The following is a 21933-nucleotide window of genomic DNA, read 5'->3' on the forward strand; positions in this document are numbered from 1 at the left end:
TGCCAGGCCACACTGTGGTGTCTCCATCCAAACAACGCCAACAAAGACAGACGGCCGGCCCACACTGACCCAACTGTTGGTGTTTGTTGGAGTTTGTTGCCGTTTGGAGCAGTGTGCAAGCTCCTTTAATTCCACTACAGCAAAGGCCATTAACACATTACCTATGGTGACATTTAACTTTACTGCATGCTGGATACCTATTGTAAGAACATGTGTCTGAGTTTATTTGTCCACATTACAACTCGTGCCTTACCATCAAAAACAGCACAGCTGTACTGGGTGGTGGACGCCAGGGGCTTGCAGGTGGAGTCCAGCTTGTTGCCATAGTTACCGATGCTGACCTCAAACTGGATAGGCTCGCCGGGTTCCTGGATCATGCAGGCCCCGTGGAACACTGCACAGAGGCTGTACTTCCTCCTGCGTTGGTATTTCTATGCAAAACACGCGTGCAAAATGTTCCCTTCAGTGGGCACTGAACAAGGCACGCAGTGGACGTCTAGGATGGTGTGCAGGCATTTGCATCACAGAGGTTTAAAGCTTTGTGCTCATAGCCCACAGAGCAACAGAACAGTCACACTACACAGTATGACAGTCTGGTGGCCGGAGAAATGCTGGACACATGTTATCTTTATTTCACCTTGAGAAAGATGTGCATGTTGAAACAAGCTGCAGGTTTACATTTCTACTATTTATTATAGCAGATAGGAATTCATTCATCAATTTAAGTGATCTGAATATTTTGTGCATGAATTTGGATTTGAATTCTTTTCACATGAAATGAGAGGTTGTTTTGAGTAAAGGCTGTCATTTTTACCTGAACAACCAAGATGTCATCACTGGATATTTTGTCTATCTCTCTGTCCACTTTTCCCTCCAGTTGAGTGGACAACTCAACAAGCACTCTCCCTCTGTATGCCACACCTTCACCCTGAAACAACAAATGTATCAATTCATTCACTTCAAATCACAGCTCATAATACTGTATGATCCAGGTCTGTCATTTAACAACTGACAGCTAATAAGCTGCCGCTAATTCACATGAACCCATCCCAACAAACAAGTGAAATTAAGAGAAATAAAATCATAAAAATAAACTTAAGACATTTTCCATTTGTTTTGCTAGACAGGAACTTATCCCACCTTCCCGAGGTTGAGGTCATCATAGGGGTCAGGCAGCCCGGTGAACTCTCTGGGACTTCCGTAGAAGTTGACATAGCAGGGGCCAAACGTGGGGAGGAAGCCCACCTCCGACTCGCCAGATTGCACTGGGAGGAAGTGACACGAGAGGTCAGCCTATGGGCCTCCAGAGTTTCATCACACATAGGTGAGTAGTGGGAATGAGATGTGGTGCTAGTGAGCTGTTATTGAGCTGGTGCACTGCGCAAGCTAGATGGCTTAGGTCAGCACTGTTAATTAAAGCGTGTCATTAAGAAGACTGGCTCTTCAGCATGCCTATGTCTATAGAGTTGTGATGTCTAATGCTCAGATCATAGAGAAGAATGCCAACCCAGAATGGAGAATAGAGGCCGAGTCACAGCTTGGGTTAAAATATCAATTAAGAGAAGTTATTTGCTAAGGTGGCATTCACTAATAATGCAGTGACACAGACACACACACACATACACACACAAACATACAAATGAATGAACACACGCATAGACAGCTACTCTACAGAAACTGAAACATGCAAGTCAAACGATACAAATAGGAAAAATCTCGATATGTGAGGCACAGAAATAAATGCGAAAAGACAGCAGCTGACAGTAAAGACGCACGAGCAAGTCCAAAAGACCGAGATGGGTTTGGACTGTTTAAGTAGAAATTACTTTATTGGCTTTTAATTATGGTACTTTAAGCTTTAGATTGTAAAATTTAACTAAAGCAGGGTTGTTCTCAAGGCTCAAGTAGTTACTTCAAATAAAGCAAAGAAATGTAATTGCAAGTCAATTAAATATCAATCTTTTGGACCCAGAGAGAGATAAACAGACACCAGAGATCAGTGATTGAACCTTCATGTGGTGATAAAGCCCCATACTCTGAGTTTTCATCTAAACCAACCAAAGGAAGAGAAACAGAGAAACATTTTAATCAGCCAGCACTAACATGATCCTCAATCCATTTAACTATACTAATGCTATTATATGGCATCATTTATTATTATAGCTAATCTATTATTTAAAACTATATTTTACTTGGAAACCATGTATGCATCTTGACTATTAATGAAATGAAATGTCTTAAAAAAAAAAGTAATTTCTAGATAATGACAAATGTGATCATATTTACAATGCTTCACCAAAGAACCCCACAGACCCAAATACACCTTATGTACTGTATGGATGACTTTCCCATAGCCCTGATAGGGTTTGAATGATCTGCATGTACTACCTTCCACTTCACCACCAGAGGACGCTATTTTGGCCAAGTTCAGGTAGGTGGTGCCAACTGCATCGTTTCTTGTAAGACGATCCCTGCACAAGACGACAGATGTGGCAGACACACACACACACACACACACAGAAAATAACCACACATGCTTTTGAAACACATAATGGGTGGAGGGCCAGCTAGTTAGCTGGCTTTTCTTAATTATGCTTGGAATCCCAAGTCTGTCCAGGGTATTCTGGGAGAATAACAGCGAGGGAGGGACATCGGGAGAGGACCATGACTCATCCAGCTGGGAACAATCCAGGAATGTGCTGGTCAACCTCTGGATCCTGCATTAGAGGAGAGCCCAGGGAGTGTGGTTCTTCCATGGAGCTGTGCAGAGCTATAGGTGTGTGTGTGTGTGTGTGTGTCAGTAAGTGTTCTTGAGCAGTGGGGAACTGGGGGAGGAAATCACTCTCTGGCAGCTCTGTGGGCATTGTTATGAGAGAGAGAACGAGAGAGAGAACGAGAGAGAGAGAGAGAGAGAGAAAGAAAGAAAGAGAGAAAGGAAGAAAGACAGAAAGAAAGAGAGACAGACAGAAAGAGAGTGGTAGAGATAAATAGATAGCAACAGAGAAAAAGACAGAGAGAGAGAGAGAGAGAGAGAGAGAGAGAGAGAGAGAGAGAGAGAGAGAGAGAGAGAGAGAGAGAGAGAGAGAGAGAGAGAGAGAGAGAGAGAGAGAGAGAGAGAGAGAGAGAGAGAGAGAGGAAACAGCTAAGAAGGGAACTATGAGGAGGTTTGTGGGATCATTCCCAGCTAGATGAGTCACCGTCCAGCCACCCTGCCTCCCTCACACAGGAAAACTCCCTAAAGCCTGTGACCGCTCAAGGACCAGCTGCACACAGAAACCCCAAACACAGCCCAGTCTCAACATATACTGTATACATTCAGGAGGCAACTCTGATTACATTAAAACCCTCTAGAAGAGAGAACATATAGCACTTTGTAGCTCTACAGATATTTTCTAACAAAGGAGCTTAAAGCTCATCTCATGCCATAATCAGAGGAGGAATTCTGCATGTTTTACATGTTTTTAACATGTTGTGGGCATTGTGTGGAGATAATCATAAAACGTATCCAGTAACCAGGTCTGTAGGCTGTGCATGTGTAGACATGCATAGTGTAAAGATTACGCTCACTGATCATGTTAGATCTTGTCGTCATCATACAGGAAGACACCCTAAAAGAAGCCCCTGGTAAAGACAAAACTCTTTGCACAGGGTGCCCCCTCCCACACACACCTTGAGCCACACCTTGAGTTATGTTCTTGGTTCCTATCTGTATTAGTCACTGGGGGCAGTGGTTTGGGAGGATGTGGATAAATGAGTCAGGCATCTCTATGAGCTTCTCTTATCTTTAAGAGTGCATTAGATGTAGGAGGACCAGTTGGAGTAAGAGACAGAGACATTCCACTGCAGGTGCTGCTTACCAGTCAAAGATGGTCAGTTTGATTCTTTCACACATAGATGGGAACTGCAGAAATAAAAAAGTGAAGATCATTAACTCTTAATTACAATTAATCACGGTAAAACACACAGGTAAAAACAACGTGCATACAGGACAGCTGATTATTTGCTATGTCATGACATGTACTGTACCTTGACTTGCAGATTGAGCATTTCGTTCCATTCTGGGTTGGCATTCTTCTCTATGATCTGAGTGCACAGCTATGGACACCAGGTAAAGTGAATTAGAGTCCAACAAACAAATAATGACCTGAGAGGAGCCTTGCAATCACATACCAAACACAATTTAAAAAAGGCTGTTTTAAAATCCAATGGAATGAGGTCAGTACCACACACACACCCAACAGTGAGCAGCAGAATACCTTTTTCCCAGCAAACCATGCTTCAACAAACGGGTCCACGAGATTCTTCTTGTTCCCCTCACCGCCAAAGAGCTCCTTGACAGACTGGGCAAAAGCATCGTCCACTGAAACACAAGTCCGACACCACTCCATTCAACGACTGAGCTACCGAAAGATGCTCTGTCACGTAATCAAGTAAGTGTGAACCAGGAAACTGCACACTGAACAATACAATAGATTGCTGGATCTCAGAGACATTCCAGCTGGATCTCAGAGACATTCACAGAAGCCAGTCACAGCTATTGATATGATCAAACGACACGGTTTAATAGAAGTTAAGTCACTCCAATCACACCGGGTCCCTCATGTCTGGAAAGAGTCAGTGATTGTGCATGTGCCTAAGACCAAAAGACCTAAATCACTTAATGCATTTAGACCAGTGGCCCTCATTTCCCTCATTATGAAAGCTTTTGAAAAAAGTATTAAAAAGGAGATTTTAGCAACAACACAGCCGACAACTCGACCCCTTACAATTTGCCTACAGGGCAGGAAGGGGAGGGTCGAGGATGCTACAGGCAGCCTCCTCAACACAGTTTTTAACCACCTGGAAGGGGCAAAGAATTTTGTACGACTACCATTTATTGATTTTTCATCAGCTTTTAATTGTATTCAACCCCACATTTTAGCAGACAGACTTTCAAAGACACACAACATTAACCCAGGGCTAATAGTTAGTTGTTAGTAAATGGTTAGTTGACTTTTTTACCTCCAGATCCCAAAGGGTTAAAGTCAATGGTGTTTTATCTGGCAATCTTTTATCTTCTACCGGCTCCCCCCAAGGATGTGTCCTCTCCCCTCTCCTCTATGTTTTATACAAAAATGAATGCTGTTCACAATATGATGGAAGGTTTTTAAGTTTGCAGATGACCGTCATTGAGTCTCTCTTCAGTGGAACCGTGATTAACCATAGACCAATAGTGAAGGATTTTAATGATGGGTGTAAGCGCTCCTTTTTAAACATAAATGTATCAAAGACTAAGGAACTAATTATTGACTTCAGGAAGCAGTGCCCCCCTCTTCCCCCCACTATCATTGATGGCCAACCAGTTGAGACAGTACAAGAGTACAAGTACCTTGGCACAATTATTGATAGCAAGCTATGTTTTGATTCAGACACTGATGTTGTTTGTGCCAAAGCCCATCAGCGCATGTACTTTTATCGCAAAGTGAGGAATTTTAACATTGACCCCACTTTTATGAGTGTTTTATTCCTGTTTTATTGAGTCTGTTTTAGCCTTATGTTTTATCTGCTGGTTTGGTTCTCTGTCCATAAACAAAACAAAACCAAAACAAAAATCGACTGGAGAGTATCGTCAGGATATGTAGCAAGATTGCAGGCATCAACTTCCCCACTCTCTCTCACACCTACTCCAACAAAGTGGCAAAGAAGGCCCAATCTATTGCAGCTGACCCTAGCCATCCCCGGTCCTGCCAGTTTAAGCTACTGCCCTCAGGCCATAGGTACTCCATGCCCAGATGCAGGTCCAAAAGACTCAGAAACTCTTTTATCCCGACTTCCCATTTCTATTTTAAACAAACCTTCCAAAACTGTTTCAACTATGTTTATTTTTATTATTATGTTTTAGATACTGTGGTTATTTTTATGTTATGTATTGTTGTGCGTCTTGTCCTTATGTCTGTCTGCAGGCTGTGCAAATAATTGCCCCTTGGGGACAACAAAGTTACCTTGACCTTGAAGTTACTTAGTAAGTTAATAACACCTCTTATTGAAGGAAACTTCTATCTAAAACAATGTAATGATTACAAAACCAAAAACAAATGCCCTTGCAGCTACAGTAAGTTTAAAAGTCCATAAACATTAGGGTGACCAGATTTATCGGAACTAAAACGGGACACTTTGTGCGTGACCGCGTTTAACGTGAACATGTGGCAGTTCAGACAGACACAAACATTTTGTGGGGCAGTCGTGGCCTACTGGTTAGCGCTTCGGACTTGTAACTGGAGGGTTACCGGTTCGAACCCCGACCAGTAGAGACGGCTGAATGGCCCTTGAGCAAAGCACCTAACCCCTCACTGCTCCCCGAGCGCCGCTGTAGCAGGCAGCTCACTGTGTCAGGATTAGTGTGTGCTTCACCTCACTGTGGGCCTGATGTACGTACATTTGCGAACGTAGCGCTATCAGCGTTGTGCTATCAGCGTCATGGACAAACCGCAGATTGCGAACGCTGTCAGACCTAAGTTTCCGTCGTATTTATCAAACTAGTGTTAACTGTGCCTTTCTCTGCCCATAAACGCAATTTACGAACGTCCACAACTGATTGGCAGAGCTTATACAAGTGCAGTTGAATGAAGTTAACTGATGAGAACATTAAAAAGAATCAAACGTTTAGTGATCATGAAATTATACCATACATGATAAGATGTCAACAAGCAGGGAGATAATGAAGATCAGTAGTTTTACTCAAAGTACTTGTGCACGTAGGCTATGGAAAATTGGTCAAATCTAGCAAGTAGGAAGGTTTAAGTGAATGACGTGCAAGTAAGACATTCAAAAGGCCAACGAAAGTTAAGGTTGCTTTTGATAGTACAAATACTTACAAAACTGGTGCTCTAAATAGCGATTCTGTTGTCTTTGAAAAGGTTCTCTTATTGACGCATTGAACTGCAATTTGGATTAACACCTGCTTTTACAAGGCAGAAGTATTTAGGCGCAGAATAGACGTGCGCTTTCAGGAGCAGTCTTTGTACATACCGCAGAATACATAATTAGGCGCTCTTTACGCTTCCCCTCCCATCTTTTTACGCTAAACTCCCACTTTCCCCTGGATCCGCTCATGAATGCATATGCATGACACGAAAAACGCAATTAGCCATGTTCAGCTGTCGCGACAGGCAGTTTGTGCTTTTACATCATTGCGGCCTGTTTGTACATACCTCGCAATGATTTTACACGCACGTTGCGAAACAAATACGCCTGAAGTAGGCGCAAACACGTTAGTACATCTGGTCCTGTGTGTTCACTGTGTGCTGAGTGTGTTTCACTAACTCACGGATTGGGATAAATGCAGAGACCAAATTTCCCCTCACAGTGTCAAAAGAGTACAGTACCCTCCTGAATTATTGGCACAATCATTAAAACAATCATCCAGATCAAAACAAATATGGTTTACTGAACACAAAATCAAGCTTCGGCCATTGCCATCTCAGTCCCCTGATCTAAACTCCATAGAAAAATAGTGGGGCGAGTCAAAGAGGAGAATGCACAAGTCTGGGGAAATTTTGTAAAGACTAACGGTCTTAAATCTCTGGCTTTGTATTCTCCAACTTTATGGGGTGTCATAGGTGAGTATTACAAGCTGTTGTATTGGGAGGCTTAAGAAGGTTTTATAGGTTTTAATTAACTGAGTTAATTGTCTCTGGCAAAACCTCTCCGGCCTTCTCCACCGATGCCCTGGGTCCCCTTGCCTCTAACATCAGGCCCTCTGTCAGAAATCTGGGTGTGATTTTTGACAGCAAATTCAAGTTCGAACAGCAGGTCAGTGCAGTAGTTAAGAGCTTTTTCCACCACAGAACCCTAGCTAAGACCAAAGCCTACCTGCCCCAGAGCGATCTTGAGAGTCATCCATGCCTTCATCACATCACAACTGGACTACTGTAATGCTCTCTACACTGGCATCGATCAATCCCAGCTCCGCCGCCTGCAGTCGATTCAGAACTCAGCCGCCCGACTCCTCACCTGCACTAAAAAACGTGAACATATCACCCCAGTTCTGGCTTCACTCCACTGGCTCCGCATCCGCTACCGCATCAATTTCAAACTCCTCTTGTCTGTATACAGATCTCTCCATGGTCTGGCCCCCACCTACCTGTCTGATCTTCTCCACCACCATTCCCCTTCCAGAGCACTACGGTCAGCAGACCAACTGCGGCTGGAAGAACCCAGGGCCAGGCTGAAAACTAGGGGGGACAGAGCCTTTTCAGTGGCAGCCCCTAGACTCTGGAACTGCCTCCCCCTCCACATCCGTTCAGCTCAGTCTCTGAATGTTTTTAAGCCCCTTTTAAAAACCCACCTCTTTTCACTTGCCTTTGGCTAGTGTCTCGCTTTATGCCCCAGTGTTTGGTTTTAAATGTTCTTTTCTCTGCATTTCTTATTTTAACTGTAGCCTTTTTTGTTTTTGTGCCTTCCTGTATTTATTTATTGCACTTCACTGTGAAGCACTTTGGTGCGTCTGCCATCTGTAAATGCGCTATATAAATAAAATTGACATTGACATTTATAAGCAGGGGTGCTTTTATTTATGAGATTTTCCTTTTTCTCAAAATAAATTTGCTTCCCTTCAAGGTTGGATTTTTCCTATTTTTTTTTCATTGTGAGATTACAATAAATCACCAACAGATAATTTTTCATACCGTTTTTTTTTTGGCCTTTTTATGACTTTAATGACAGGACAGTGAAGAATGACAGGAAGCGAGTGGGAGAGAGTCGGGGTGGGATCCGGAAAGGACCACGGAGCGGGATCCGAATCCGGGTCGCCGGCATACGGTGCAGGGGTGCCAATAATTCTGGAGGGTACTGTATACTATACTTACTTACTGACTAGAAACCCTGTTGTTCAAATAGGTCCACATAACTACATAATTGTTCTTTGGGCATTTCTGGAAATTTGGGCATAAAACCACCCAACCACACAGTAGTGTGTTAATGTTTTATCAGTGGAATGGGAGCGGCCAAACAGGAAGCAGACGTGGCGTTTCTCTGCTCCACCAGCCGTCTGTCAACGGCAGGAAGTCAGCTCCGTGCCACATTAAACAATGCAGCCAAATGAGCAACTGTTAGGCACTCTACAGGCCTAGGATCCTATGACCAAGGGCCACGTAACCTTCTCTCAGTTGGATTCCTATTAACTTGCACCACAAACAACAGGTAACCTTGAGGCAAAGGGAGAGAACAGTCATCCCATCCGGCCTCAAACCTGGGTCTATGAGGCACCAAACCTGCAGCTTGCCCTCCAGCCATTGTTATGGCAGTCAGAGTACATGCTCAACTTTAGTGATAGTAATCCCATCATATTCTCTCAGTTGGGTTCCAAACAACCTATTACACAAGTCACCCTCGCTCTCTTGTGTTCTTAGCTCCACCCATACAGCAAATCCCTTAGGGCGAATCCATAAGTACAAGTCAGACATGTTAAACTACTCTGGGAGTAGTTCATATACAGTTAAGAACAAAATTATTCATACCCCTGGCAAATACTGATTTAATGCTGATTTTCTCTTTATCAGTATGTTTCTTCTGACTGAAAATGACACCGTCACATGCCAAAAGTTTGTAAGACAATGTGGGAAAAACATGGAATTAAAAAAAGAAGCATTTCCATCTTTTTTAACATTTTTATGAAAAATGGCAAGTCCAAAATTATTCATACCCTTTTTAGATAATCAATGGAAACATCTTTATTTGCATCCACAACTCTCAAAATGGTTCTTATAATATCTACCAAGCCTCTCCATGTCTCCACAATGATTCTAGACCGCACCTTTTTAACAGCAATCCGGGTTTTAAGTCATTAACGATGCTTCGCCATCACTCTGGCCTTGTGCTCACTTTTTTGATGGATTGAGGTCTTTGACTCTGGCTCTGCCACTTTAAAATGTTGATATTGTTGTGTAACACTTCTCATAAAAATGCTACAACCTTTTGGCATGTGGCAGTGTCATTTTCAGTCAGAACAAACATATTGGTCAAGAGAAAATCAACATTACATCAATATTTGCCAGGGGTATGAATAATTTTGTTCTTAACTGTATATATATATATAGTTCTGCTGGCCCCCGCAGAAACAACTGAGCCACTATTCTAGAACTTTGCAACATTCTACACCAGGCAGGAAGTGAGGTGCTCTTACTCTGAGGGATGTCCTCTGCTCTGAACACTTTGAGCTTGAGGGTGACCCAGCGCAGGGTCAGTCCGGCCGGCAGAAGCAGGTTGCTCTCGATGTCATCCTGGTCGCTGTCACGCTCCCGCTTCTCCACCTGAAGGAGGTGGGGGAATGCAGAGGAAACCAGAGGTAGCAGCAGTGTTTGGACAAACCCATGACCGACTGAATGAATGTCAGACAGACAGACAGACAGACAGACAGACAGACAGACAGACAGACAGACAGACACAGCCATCTATGAGGAGGAACTCTACATTACCGGTGGTTCATCCCCGGTGCCCACGACGAAGATGCTGACTTTGAGGTAGCCCTTGGCCCCAGAGCTGGAGTCATCAGGGTCATTCAGCAGCAACCACTTCCTCAAGATGCAGTGAGCTGAGCAACACAGACACAGTTACACACACGCGCACACACACACACACACACACACACACACACAAATACAGCTACACACACAAACACACAGACGGTTACCCACATTAACACACACATGCATACACACACATAGACGGTTACCCACATTAATGTGCATGCACAGACACACACGCGCACACACACACACACACACACATACACCTTTTCAAGTAAAACCTTTAAAGGAACACGCCACCCAATGTCAATAGTAATATATGAAGAGTTCAGATGCAAAACCCTCTAAATCCGTCTGACCACTTTTCTTTTAAATGAGCATTTAAATTCAGGCTCCTATAGGTTTTTGCCTATAAATCGATATTTCAGACCAGGAAGATAGTGGTATTTAGTGGGTTTAGAAGTTAAATTATTTGATTAGCGTATACTATGTGTGGAGAGCATCCCCTCATCATCTTTATCTCATTTTCGACATAGGTGGCATTTAGAGGCTTTTGCATCTGAACCCTTCATATGTTCTTACCTTAACTTTCACGAGTTGAGTCATACCTCTCCCGTGTCAGTACGTGCACTCAAACGCTCTGGTGCGCAGCTCGACTGTGTTAGCATGTTGCTATGCTAGCGGGCTCAGACTTAGCCAGACGTAGAAGTAATCAAAAACATCCACGTTTTCCTGACTTAAATACAGTTGCACGAGTAGTTGATAAAAATGTCTACGGTCACACAACATGAAACGTGGCGATTTTCCAAGCGAATAAACAGGAAAACTACAATGTGTGGCGCAATAGCACTGGGAGTACTTCGACCTAGCGTAGTAATAGCCTAGCCTACATTAAAACAACCAGCGGATGGTGGGCGGGTGCGGTTTTGAAAATTGGTCAAAAAACTTTGGTGCTGATGAATGATAAGTTTTGCTATGCAGTTATGGTTGAAATAATAGCCCATCAGCGCATCTCTAGTGTGTGTGCCTCTCTCGCTCAGAGGGGAGGGGGAGGCTGAGGGGTTGATCAAGCATGGATTCTAAACTCTGTGGTGGATAGGATCTACAATTAGGTGTTAATTAATATTACTACGCTAGGTCGAAGTACTCCCAGTGCTATTGCGCCACACATTGTGGTTCTCCTGTTTATTCGCTTGGAAAATCGCCACGTTTCATGTTGTGTGACCGTAGACATTTTTATCAACTACTCGTGCAACTGTATTTAAGTCGGGAAAACGTGGATGTTTTTGATTACTTCTACGTCTGGCTATGTTTGAGCCCGCTAGCATAGCAACATGCTAACACAGTCGCTCCTCGCACCAGAGCGTTTGAGTGCAGTATCTACACAGGAGACGTATGACTCAACTCGTGAAAGTTAAGGTAAAAACATATATTACTACTGAGGTCTACTAGCAAGAGGTCTACTGTAGGCCTACCTGGCTCATCATAGACAAAGCCGACATCAACCTGCAACAAAAGACAGGAACTTGCTTAAGTTAAGTTACTTAACTTTCAGGTGCACATGGGTTTCCTTATTCCTTAAAGATAATTTGCCTACGGCCAGTAAATTAATGGGCATGGAGGTGAGCATCTTATGATGTGTCTTATGATGAGGGTGAGGGTGTGTGTGTGTGTGGCCGAGGAACACTGTCTAACCTTGAACTCGCCCATAAGACTGTCTGCCCTCAAGGACGATGAGTCATACACCTGCGTGAGGAGAAGAGAAACAACCACATCCTGATACAGAACAACCAACATGCTTTCCTAGGTACAGAGTAACCAACGCGCTTTCCTAGGTACAGAGGAACCAAAACACGTTCATAGGTACAGAGGAACCAAAACACTTTCCTAGGTACAGAGGAACCAATGTGCTTTCCTAGATACAGAGTAACCAACATGCTTTCCTAGATACAGAGTAACCAACATGCTTTCCTAGGTACAGAGGTACCAAAGCGCTTTCCTAGGTACAGAGAAGCTAGCACGCTATCCTACGTATAGAAGAGCTAACATGCTATCCTAGGTACAGAATAGCCAACACCACCCTAGATACAGACCCACTAGCCTTCAAACAGTACTAAACACACAATGCCATGGGCTACTGGCAACTAACAAACAAAACAAAGTGCTCAGACTTTTTAGCTTTATCATCAGGATTAGTGAGTGACTATTTGAGATGGCTGGTTGAGCTTACCCGTATGCTGATGTACTGATCAAAGAGATCGGACGGCAACATGTGGACATTGTAGAAGAACATCTGTAGAGATGACCATTCAGGAGAGGGAAAATAAACAGTGATAAATGCTCTGTTTGGATACATTCTTGCACAAACCCCAAAGGGGTTATTTTTCTGTTATATCAGTGAATGCCAATGAATGGAGAAACTAAATGTTTGACAGGGTGAGTACAGTATATGTGTGTGTGTGTGTGTGTGTGTGTGTGTGTGTGTGTGTGTGTGTGTGTGTGTGTGTGTGTGTGTGTGTGTGTGTGTGTGTGTGTGTGTGTGTGTGCACGCGCGTGTGTGTGTGCCGTACCTCATCAAAGAATGGGTTGTTGCCCCTTTTGATTCTTGTCCGATGTGTGTCGCCACAGAGGTTCACTTTGACAACGGGTTTGATGTTATTCCCTGGCAACTGGCGACCCTCTATGACTCGGAAGCGAATCTGATTGAACACACAAGAAGATCCATCACATTAAGCAGCAAAGATCTTCTATTAAATCTAATGTATGGGACAAATCACTATCCACTGCCAAACAACATACAAATGTGTCAGAGGTTTTTTGATAGCGCACACACATTTGACAGGTTTTTTGATAGCGCACACACATTTGTCAAATCATTTCCATTGATTAATTTAGCAAATGCTATCCAAAGTGACTTACCTTACCAGTAAAAAATGCATTCTCTTAATAAGTTAACCAAATCACCAACCCATCTCTCCAAGTCACCTGGAAGTCTTGAGGCTTGTTGACCAGGGCCCGCTGGCGTTTGCGGGCCTTCCTGAAGATGTTCTGATGGGGCAGGACTGAGGTTTCCCCGGGGCTTCCAGCCTGTGGGCCGTCCAACTGGGTCTCATCCCCGTCAACACCCACATCTGGACACAACGCACAGAGGCAGCAGAGCTCACTTAAAGTCCAGTCACATTTCTATCGCAGGGAGATAGGGCACTGCCCAGTTTGGTGGGGACATTTAGAGGAACAGCCCTTAATCAGCCCTTGAGGCCTTTAAGATAAACAGGCAAATGCATGGAATGATGAGGTGCAGACCAGCTGAGACGAAACTGCAGTTGTATAAAAGGTATCATTCTACACTTACTTTCACCAGTCAATGACACTGATGACAAGGGATTTCTTTCCTGCTTATAGAACTGTCTTTAAAGTTGGAGTGTACAATATCAGCCAACCTGCAGCAGTGAACTTAAACCCAAATCAATGCTACTGATCCCTACCTGGCAATGCCGGTCTCAACACACAGTCTTACATCCACATTGTGTTTTCACAGAGTCCATGACATGCATGAATTATGCAATAGACACTATCTATTGCTAGAAAGTAACACTATACTAGAAAGTGCACATATCTGTTAACCAGTCTCCATTATTACACACACCCTAATACAGTACAAACACATTGATATTAGCGAAACAATGACCACGTCGCTTCACAAGCAGACTTCAGCATCTCTAAACCGGCCTGTCTCCCTCCATAAAAACTATATCAGTACTATTCTGCACTAATGAAAACACAGATATGCAAAGACAAAGAAAACGGACACATGTCCTGCATATCTGTATCAATCTCAACTTCACAGATCTCTATGTACCCGGTCTTCCTTAGTTTGATTTTGGCTGTTGAGGAATGAAATATTTGGCAATCATGTAAGGGTGTGTGTTGTTTCTCGATGTTTCTTCGATAAGAACTGGGTCAATGTAAGCATTTCAGCTGAATAGGAATCACAAAGTTACTGTTTTAGCAATGGCAGAGATGTGTAAAACCATATCAGAAGCCTTAGTCACTGGAATGACAAAGAAATACATTAACCATAATTCTCCTCTGAATACCAAGTACTTAAGCATAAGAGACATGAAGCATGGTCAAGGCCTAATCCCCACACATTCCACAGAGGGATAAAGTCAACATCCCTTCAATTCCAGTGACCCAACATTCCAAACAAAATCGTCAGAGCCCATTAACAGGGCAGAATGGCTTTAGCGGCAGCTACCTACCTACCTACAAAGTACTCTTCCTGCAAATAGTACTCTTCCATTTGGGGAAGGGGTGTGAGCACAAGGTCAGCTCAGGAGAGTGATAATGGCAGCTAACTGGCAAAACAAACATAGAGATAGAGGCTGCACCATACCTGCATCTCCAGCACTGAGGTCTCCATCCTTCTGCTCATTAGGGTTGGGCGGGGCATTGGCAGGAGGTTCGTATCCAATCGTAAGATCAATAGTCGCCTGAGTGACATACCAGATTAAATATAAATATGGTTGCACAATTGCTACACAGTTTTTTGAAAACTAAAAAGAGTCTAAAGTATCATCTGGTTTTTGATAAATGTGCTAATGTTTGATGGTTTGAAATATTCATTTGAATGTTTGTTAAGACTGACATCCAGGTGCTGTCAGTTATGCTGATTGAGTTGCTAAGTAACAACAGCTCTAATGCAGAGGCAATCAATTGAGTTGTAGCCCAGAGGAACCCTGATATATGTGTGTGGTCTTTTCAGCTGCAATGTTTGATGTACAGCAATGTCAGTCATTCTTTTATCATATTTACTAGTAGCATGTACAAATTTATTCACTTCAAACACTTACCCCAATGTTTTGGCCACTCTCACTGGAAAGCGCTAAGTTTTTGGAAGGAAGAGATCTGACCTGGCCACTGGCTAGGTCTCTCAAGGACACCTTGGCTGAGCCAAGGAATCTAAAACACAATCAGAGTACAAAGACAGGGCGGACCTCAGACTTTGTTGGGAAAGCATGTTGGTACTGTTAAGAGCCATTTAAATTCCTACGGCAGTAAGTAGCGCCAGTCAATCCATTTACTGCTTTGTTTTGACAGCACTGTTAACCAAGAATACTGAGCTCTAGAGTTGTGTTTGGCTGATAGAAATATTAGACAAAAATCTATGAAGTAGATGGGCTTAACTCCAATATAAGCAGCACAATTGTGACCACAATCACTGAACTGAACAAAGACGACAAAAGACTACATACAGTAGCAACACTTTTACATCAGAAATGGCAATGAGGCCCAGACAATCTGAAGGTGTCAGGAAATTGAAGAATAGAGTGAAACGGGGCAAGATCATGTAGTGGCATAGCACTTTGCATAGCAAATGGGTGTTGTTGAGAGAAAAACCCTTTGTGTGGTGACAGCCCCTGACATCACTCACACACACTTATGGACACATGGGAGACCTCCTCCCATAGCAAATAGCCACTTCTGATTCCCAGCATGCAATGTGGCTAGGCCCACAAAAGATCCGGGAGCATTCAACAGAAGGTCAATGCTTTTCAAAACTAAAATGAACCGCGAGTAAATGTTTGTACTGCAGTGCTAACACACTTGAATGTAAGTGCAGAGTTTAAACAGTGACCTCTAGAGCTTGCATGCAGATATCCGACTTAATATTAGTAGTATACACAGTACAAATGTAGACCCAGAGCTTGCATGCAGATATCTGACTTAATATTAGTAGTATACACAGTACAAATGCAGACATGCTAAGTCTTGTCTTTGACAGTTTGCAGTTAACACATCTTATAACCATACAGAACAGTGAAAGGACGAGGTTCTTGTACTCAAAGACAACACAGCAGGTAGTAGTAGACACAGATGCTGATACACAAGGAAACTATACAGGGCATTTATACATAACATACAGACTTCAAAACGCTAACAGAAATACACACTAATATTACAAAAGGGCATTCTAAAAGCATTCATTCATCATCACACTCAAATTGCTTCATGTGGTGAACTGTTGTGCATATAGACATACAGTAGATGCATACAATCTCCCTTGCATGCAACTGTACATTCAAATGGAATCCATTAAGTTTTCTTGGTAGTTGATGTTTTGTGACACAGAGAAATCCCACATGACAAGCCAGGGGTAGCCCTGCTGCACGAGTGTGTGACATCATCACATCCTGTTCCATAATGCAGAGGGCATGACTCTGACACTGATGTTCCAGAACCCCTGAGTACCCAATCACAGACTACACTTCCTAATCAGATACAGACGGGGAACCAAAATACATTCCTATATCAACATTCAGCTAAAGGATTTGCATTGCACTTGTTTTCCATTGCTTAATGTATATTAATATCTGATCTCTCTTGTGGCATTGTCACTGGACAGAATGAGGGTCCACTTATTCTGTCCAGTGACAATGACCACACTGCCGCAAGACAAACTCTATATGCACAGAATTCAAAGTGTTTTCTCACTGTTACCCAGAAAACTGGACTTGCACTGGAAGAGACTCCTTCAATATTAGATTAGGCGGGTGAACAAATATTAAACGTGTAGGTACCACTTGTGACTCACTTGGCAACCGCACGAGTTTGTTGCTTGTTACTATGAGGAAGTGACAAATGCCCTGGGCAGTGAGGAAATTCACACCGCTGTAATGGCTCGCTGTGCCAGCTGCCCACTGCATACCACCTACCCACACAGACCTTACCCTGCATGCAGGCTACTCACTGAACACAATAGGACAACAGATTTGGCATCACACATGCCATTCCTGCCATTCTTCCCACCAGGCCTGGATAAGGTACAAACTCCTTCAAATGGCATTATATATTTTGTACTGTTCTCAAGATAGGAATTTGTCCGTAGTTTGTCCGTAGCTTGTATTGTTCTGTCAAATGAACTATGTGGTCACATGAAAAAGTTAGGTTTTCTAGCTTGATATTGCCAAATATGGCTTCTATCATTGATAACTACCATTTGCAAGGCTATACTGTTTACAAGGCTTGACTGTTGCCACTTGTTTGACACTTGACACAAAAAACTCTATAATGTCTCTGATTAAGTTACAATAATAGCTATATTTCATCACCCCACCCCTTTTGAAAAATGTAAATATGTTGATTACAAATAGACAGTCTATTATCAGAGATATGGTTGATTCATGACATGGTATGAATACAATGCATATGGTGAATGAGCCATTCTTTTTACAGTCATCAGGAAACAGACGTAGATGGAAAGTTTGAGAAACGCTGGTGCACCAGTCACCCAGCTCATACATACACACTGACCCTAGCACTAACTCATCAAAGCATGCTTTTCCCAGGCTAAGCATCACGCGTGATCTTTCAACACACATCACAGCGCTGCACAGCGTGTGTGTGCTCTTTGGCAAACAGGAGCTTATAGGCCCAATGAGGCAACAATGTCTAGTCACAGAGGAGTGATGAGGTCTATTCTTGATCCAATCACAGGACCACAGGACTACACTGCTTGTTCACTCCTGAGTTCAGGCATGTTGTGATGCAATCTAATAAGACTGGCGAAAACTTTCCTCTCCCAAGTTGCTAAGTTACCACCAAAAAAACACACACACACTCCCTCTCGCCTCTCCTCCCCCCAGCCTCACCAGACAGAGTAACTGAGTGGGAGACTGAGACAGAGAGAGTCAGACGGGGCCATGGAAGACTTCACTGGGGTGAAGACAGCGACTCTCCAGAGACACAGAGCAGAGCAGAACAGAGGGCTGGATTACTGGCTAAAATAATGCCTCACATGAGACTGATTACAACCCCATGACCAGAAATGAGAGCTATGTAGGGTAGTGATCATGTATGATGGGTGTGGCAATGTTGTATGATAATGTATGGTAATGTATTCTGACATGGCGCGCTACGTCGTAGAGTTTCATGTTAAATATACATAACCACCCGCCAAAGCAGTGTTACACACATAGTTGTGGTTAGTCCTTGAGTGATCTTCCAGATTGGTTCCACATGTGCGTCTTAGTTGGTGGAAACTTCGACAAAGACTGTATAAAACTCATTTGAAGGAAAAGGGGGAAGGACTTTGTTCCTTTTTTCCGTTTGACAGATATGATGCTTAAAGCTACAGTCAGCCACCCAGCGAGCAGGACAGCAGGACTCTTCAGCAATGAAACGGCAAACTCCCTACATTTTCACTATTTCCACTTGCTTCAGAAGAGCTCTTTGTGAAAAAATATTGGAAAGAATGTGCACATAAAATCCAGCCAGCCCATGTAGCCCAATCACTGGTAATCATCAGTAGGCTTGACGTTTAAATACACACACACACACACACACACACACACACACACACACACACACACACACACACACACACACACACACACACACACTACTCAGTCAAGCATTTGACATGATCCGGGGTGCTCCTCCAAAAAAAGCAAACATCTCCTCCAGTCTCTCCCATCCGTGGGCATGTCTGAGCACAACCTGGTTTGTATGGACGCAGGGAGGGCCCACAATGGCACATTCTCTCACTCACACCTGTACAGCTGGCCAACTGGATTACACAAGACTGTTCCTGGCAGGATACAACCTAGTATATAACAATATATAGTGTATAGTATGGAATACTGTTTAGAAGGATATAATGCAATATTATATCACACATAATAACATAATATACACCTCATGTCAGATACTATGCTACAAATGCACATACACTATCAGTATCATATTCTGCATAAACTGCATGCATCCCTTATGTCTACAGACTGGACTGAAAGTACCTGATTACCATTGTGCTCGCAATCACAGGGTCAAGTACCCGTAATTACTGCCAAGGTGCATTCTCACCATCACATGTTGTCGCTGCACTGTAACTGACCACGTGTCTTCTCTATTCTGTTTCTAGTTGACCAACTCTGGAACAGGCCTTGACCACCACACAGAAGCTGACTCTGGAGTGGTGATGGTCTGTCGCTCTACAGAATAATTACTTTAGGCTAAATAACATGGACAGCATGGAGTCATGCACTTGCTTTCTGAGGACATGTCAAAACTGGTCGACCATATTGCCAAAGTTGCAGCCTGAGTCTACACAGTAAGTGTTTTTTGAAGCCATGCAGATCATGGGCAGAAAGTCTGCCAAGAACCACATCATCTTGAGCCTTAAGTGAACCAATGACTCTTTACCCAGATATCTGAACACAGAATCTCATGCCTAACCTCCAAACCAAAGTTCGCAAATTCGAGAGCCCTGTGAAAAGTAGTACCATCACTTCATCTAATAGCATTACACTGAGTTAAAATTACTCCAGTGGCATCTTCTGGGGAAGATTCAATTAAATCAAGTAGGGCACACCATGGCATGAGTCACTGTTGAATATTCTTCACTGTTATGCGCAGCAAGTCAGTGGTGCAGAATTCTGGCCTTGCCCATACTGTTACCTTGTGGTAGCCAAGTGAATGTAAATAGTACAGGGTCATGCTGTGTAGCTCTGAGTCTGCAAGAGCATATCGGTGAGAAACCAGACCAAATGCCTTACTGTGTACCTTTGTGAAGTTGGCACTGCTTTTCTGTGTCAACAAAGTAGGGCGTTACACCCACCTTGTACTTACTTGTCTTTGCCAATTGTTTCATAGTCCTTAACGATGACATCGATGAAGGCAGTGGTATCAAGTGGAGCACCCTTTAAATCAAACTCGAGAACCTGGAAGGGCATAAGCATATTATTTGTAGGAGAATGAAATGGTGGTTGAGCCATATCTAAATGTTTTGCTTTGAGGTCACTAAAAAGTTATTAATTAAAGATTTTGATTAAGACATGAATTTCTGAACTTCTAAAAGTAATACTGAATTGATGTTGAATTCACATGGATAATGTTTCCCTCATAATCGAATCATAACTGTTGGTCTAAGCATCTATGTGACCCTTGTGACATACTGTATGTGACTCATTAATTAGTTCATGAGTTCAGCATGGCACTGCTGAGGCTGAGGTTGCAACTATAATAATGTGATGAAACTATGATAAATAGAAAGCAATTAATTATTTTTTTGTCTATGAATAATACATCAAGAAAACAAATAAAACTGGCCCACAGTGTATTTTACAGTGTATGGTTACTTACTTCATTCCAAACTGGATTCAGTTCATTGTTAATTGATTTGGTCTTCTTCTTTTCTCCTGAAATATTAACATATATATTCTGAAATATTCAAGTGTCAAGTTGAAGGCCTATTATTCCGAACATTGATGAGTAATTTAACATTACAGTGAAATGTCTACGTGAGCGAACACTAGCAGACAATACCAGAAATGTTAGTTTACACCCTATCAAATAACTTCTGATCCTATCTCAACATCACAAGCAGACCATGTAATCCTCAGTAGCCTATAGTGGTCATCAATGTTGGTACAGGGTGTTGGCAGCTGCTAATCAAAGGATGTGTTTTTCTCTTTTCTGGTCATTTAAAGAACATTTTATATTCTGAAAGGCCAGGTAAATCAGTCAGTGATGGTCTACTCACAGTAATTGACACGAAATCTACTTTAAGACATCGTCAAAGAATAAGTAGCCTAGGCGATAAGCATTTCTCATATTGTTTCCTTACTTTCTCATTTGCATAACCCCCAACTGACTTACCTTTAAAACATATTGACGTAATGGGATCGGGGGAACCAAGTTTCTTTTTAGGAAGTCCTTTGGCACATTCCACAACAACTCGCAACATATTGGTAACAGCATATAATCCTAGTTATGCGCGCAAGATGATATCTCATGCCTTTCCCTCAAGGCAGTGACATTACTGTGGATAAGCGGAACTCCAGGGAACTGGTCCGGGTTTAACTCAGGGAAATGGGTGGAGGAGGAGGCTGATGATTACAGTGGTATAAGTGGTACTTCACCTGATTGTAGCGATATTCACATTACATTAGGGACTCATGCTCCATACATTGGCTACTAGATACTAAGTTCATCATTATCCCTGTTGCTGTATCTATCTGAATAAATACAATTTAGACCAATGCCTCAGGTATCATAAATCGCAGCCGAAAAGTTCCATAAACAAATCTGTAATGAAGATAATTACATGATGCAGCCCGTACACTAGGCATTTTGGTGCCATCTTCTGGCTAATGTACGGTACGTGCATCAGATGTGCAGTTAGCCTCGTAAGACCATCCTGATCTCGCGAGCTTTCAAGGTTTCACTCGATATGCGAAATACCCAAGGGGGCAGGCGAATTCCCGGAAGTAGAAGAATCGACGTAGGCTGGAGGGACCACCTCTCTGCTAACTCCCATAGAAGTCCATTCATTCTAGGATTTTTTTGAAATACCATAACTTCATATAACATATATCCTGTGCCGATATTGTAGCTTCTGTGTAATCCACATAAACACTACAAAGGC

At 42.8% G+C, this 21933-nt stretch overlaps 1 protein-coding gene across 3 annotated transcripts in view; it reads right to left on the bottom strand.

Moving 5' to 3' along the window:
- LOC121700502 (myoferlin-like) overlaps positions 1 to 21484 on the bottom strand; it is a 37489-nt gene extending 16005 nt beyond the window's left edge. Inside the window, exons 1-20 of one of the 3 annotated variants that reach the window (XM_042083480.1) lie at positions 21165 to 21484; positions 20649 to 20704; positions 20136 to 20227; positions 15359 to 15467; positions 14902 to 14998; positions 13491 to 13636; positions 13076 to 13204; positions 12736 to 12798; positions 12201 to 12251; positions 11981 to 12011; positions 10455 to 10570; positions 10163 to 10289; positions 4257 to 4360; positions 4027 to 4095; positions 3858 to 3901; positions 2389 to 2471; positions 2010 to 2048; positions 1141 to 1265; positions 815 to 928; positions 254 to 431 (exon numbers count right to left, since the gene is read on the bottom strand). In XM_042083480.1, coding sequence (XP_041939414.1) covers positions 254 to 431; positions 815 to 928; positions 1141 to 1265; positions 2010 to 2048; positions 2389 to 2471; positions 3858 to 3901; positions 4027 to 4095; positions 4257 to 4360; positions 10163 to 10289; positions 10455 to 10570; positions 11981 to 12011; positions 12201 to 12251; positions 12736 to 12798; positions 13076 to 13204; positions 13491 to 13636; positions 14902 to 14998; positions 15359 to 15467; positions 20136 to 20227; positions 20649 to 20704; positions 21165 to 21252 — 1861 coding nt within the window. In that variant the 5' untranslated portion in view covers positions 21253 to 21484. Of the gene's footprint in view, positions 1 to 253; positions 432 to 814; positions 929 to 1140; positions 1266 to 2009; positions 2049 to 2388; positions 2472 to 3857; positions 3902 to 4026; positions 4096 to 4256; positions 4361 to 10162; positions 10290 to 10454; positions 10571 to 11980; positions 12012 to 12200; positions 12252 to 12735; positions 12799 to 13075; positions 13205 to 13490; positions 13637 to 14771; positions 14999 to 15358; positions 15468 to 20135; positions 20228 to 20648; positions 20705 to 21164 lie in introns of those variants that run through there. The other 2 variants (XM_042083481.1, XM_042083482.1) reach the window with 2 other exon arrangements.
- Between the last annotated feature and the right edge of the window lie 449 nt (positions 21485 to 21933).

Source organism: Alosa sapidissima, chromosome 24 (genome assembly GCF_018492685.1).
Source record: "Alosa sapidissima isolate fAloSap1 chromosome 24, fAloSap1.pri, whole genome shotgun sequence".
NCBI lineage: Eukaryota > Metazoa > Chordata > Actinopteri > Clupeiformes > Clupeidae > Alosa > Alosa sapidissima.